Raw genomic sequence first — 2,336 nt, 5'->3', positions numbered from 1 at the left:
CGCCGACGGGAGGCTCAAAGGGTGCCGGCGCTCCAGTGGTTATCCTACAGAGGTCACGTCAGTGAAGAAGTCCTAATGCCGCCACCCCGTTCAGTGTTGCCTGTCTCTCTGGACAAAGATTTGGCAAGGTTGAGCGCCGCCCCCTTCTCCCTTAAGATAGAGACCACACTGCTCCCAGCGGGCTTTCACCAGCTCAAATTTATGCTTTATGACGGAAAAATCGATCTGTACATGCACGTAATCCATTTCTGGCAGGTCATGGCTGGATAGAAGCGTAATGATGCTCTTATGTGCCTTATTTTCCCGTCGAGCTTGGGCGAGTTGGGCTTGGAGTGGTTTGAGAGGCTTCTGGAGAAAAGCATCGAAAGGTGGCAGCAGTTGGTGGAAGCATTCCTGACTCGATTCAAAGCCAACACTAAAACGCCAAAGGAAATTGACCACCTTCTGAGCGTCAAGATGGAGTCAGGCGACTCCCTCAAAGTATACAACGCCAGATATTGGGAAACCTTCAATGAGATCCTTGATTACCCAACCAACCTGGCAATCACTCAATATAAGCGTGGTCTCCTGGTCGGACATAGACTGAGGGACTCACTCACGAAGAACCAACCGACTTCCATGGAGCTGTTGATGCAGCGCATCAATGAGCACATCCGAGTAGAGGACGATGCGACTGCGTCCACCGTGAAGACAAATCCAGTGGCAATGGACAAAAGGGTGGCTGGAAAAGTCCACGTGGTCGGACAGGAGACAAACCGTCCAAATGACCGCGCAAGGGAATCAGATCGTGGTCCGGATTGTAGAAATCGGGGTAAGGGTCACCTCAACGACCGAGCAGATTATCCCCACGATGACGCAGCAGATGTAAACAGAAAATTAAACACTCGAACGGGCATCACCACAGTTTTTAAGATCCCAATCTACCGCATACTTAGTGAAATCCGTGATGAGGTTTACGTTCGGTTTCCCGTTAAGCTTGGCAATGAGCAAAAAGGCTTCAATCCGCGGCATCGTTGCACATTTCATAGGGAGCGAAGGCACCGGACGGAGGACTACTTGCCCCTGAAGCAACACTTGGAAAAGTTAGTCGCCGTAGGACACTTGGATCGTTACATCGACGGGGGAGTCAGGGCCGCGCATCATGCACCGGCTGAGCCAAGTGGTTTGGCTGACCTAGAAGCACCGCCCTAGGGAGTGGTCAATGTGATCCACGGTATAGTAGAGCCTGCGCGAGTTTGCGAGCTCTGAGGGATGATCAAAAAAGCGGAACATATGAGGGAAGTTTTGTCAGTCCAGTCCGCGTTCAAAAGAAGAAAGACCGAGGAAAAGAATATGCTTAGCTTCTCGAGCAGGGATCTTGAGCGCATTCAAACGCCACACAATGACGCTCTGGTGGTCACCCTTCGCGTTAGGAACTTTGATGTTAAACGCATTTTGATTGATCAAGGCAGCTCGGTCGAGATCATGTACTACGACGCCTTTAAGCAACTTAAGCTGAGAGATACAGACTTGGCTCCAGCAACTTCACCACTAGTTGGTTTTAACTCACAACCGAAGTGGCCAATGGGAAAGATAATCCTACCGGTCAAAGCTAGATCCGTGGTCAAGCAGGTGGAGTTCTGGGTGTTGAAAGTGTCGTCCACATACAATCTGATCCTGGGTAGGGGATGGCATCACGCCATGCAGGCGGTGGCGTCAACCTACTACCAGGTTATGAGGTTTCCCTCGGGGGGAAGTTGAGGAGATTTGGGGCGATCAAGTCATGGAGAAGCTGTGTTTCGTGGTAATGAATGGGAGCCGAGAAGCCAAAGGCTTCGTGCAAATGATCGAAGGTCTCGAAGACCAAAGTGTCCTGGATGATGTGGGCACTAGGGCCGAGGAAAAGACTGTTGAAGATTTGGTGGAGGTACAGATCGACACAGAGAATCCTGACAAGTTCTTTTTGCTGGGATCTAGCCTAACCGCCTAAGAAAGGACCGAGATGGTGGAGTTCTTGGTTGCGACTATCGAAGTATTTGTATGGACGCCATACGACATGCCTGGCGTCGATCCAAGCTTTATTTGACACCAACTCAATGTCTACCTAGACGCACGTCCTGTCATTCAAAGAACGAGGAGATCAACCCTTCATCACGCCGAGGTAGTTGCGGAGGAAGTCAAGAACCTGGTAGAAGTTAGGGCAATCCAGGAAGTGCACTACCCTCGGTGGGTTTCAAACATAGTCGTAGTACCCAAGAAGAATGGAAAGTGACGAGTTTGCATTGATTACAAGACGGTCAACTGAGCTTGCCCTAAAGACAACTTTTCTTTGCCCAGAATCGACCAGCTGGTGGATC

At 50.4% G+C, this 2,336-nt stretch overlaps 2 protein-coding genes across 2 annotated transcripts; both read left to right on the top strand.

Annotated features, from left to right (window-relative positions):
* Window positions 1–288: 288 nt before the first annotated feature.
* LOC114260136 (uncharacterized) lies at window positions 289–1,191 on the top strand. Its single transcript, XM_028200190.2, has one exon. It carries the CDS (start codon window positions 289–291, stop codon window positions 1,189–1,191), a length of 903 nt encoding a protein of 300 aa, XP_028055991.2.
* Window positions 1,192–1,272: 81 nt separating this feature from the next.
* Window positions 1,273–1,740, top strand: LOC145822376 (uncharacterized). The gene has a single exon (XM_082919241.1). It carries the CDS (start codon window positions 1,273–1,275, stop codon window positions 1,738–1,740), a length of 468 nt encoding a protein of 155 aa, XP_082775367.1.
* The last annotated feature ends 596 nt before the right edge of the window (window positions 1,741–2,336 follow it).

The sequence above is a fragment of the Camellia sinensis genome, chromosome 1 (assembly GCF_055761805.1).
Source record: "Camellia sinensis isolate YWXY chromosome 1, ASM5576180v1, whole genome shotgun sequence".
Lineage (NCBI taxonomy): Eukaryota > Viridiplantae > Streptophyta > Magnoliopsida > Ericales > Theaceae > Camellia > Camellia sinensis.
Note: the sequence above shows the minus strand (reverse complement) of the source record. Positions and strands in the feature narration are given on the sequence as shown.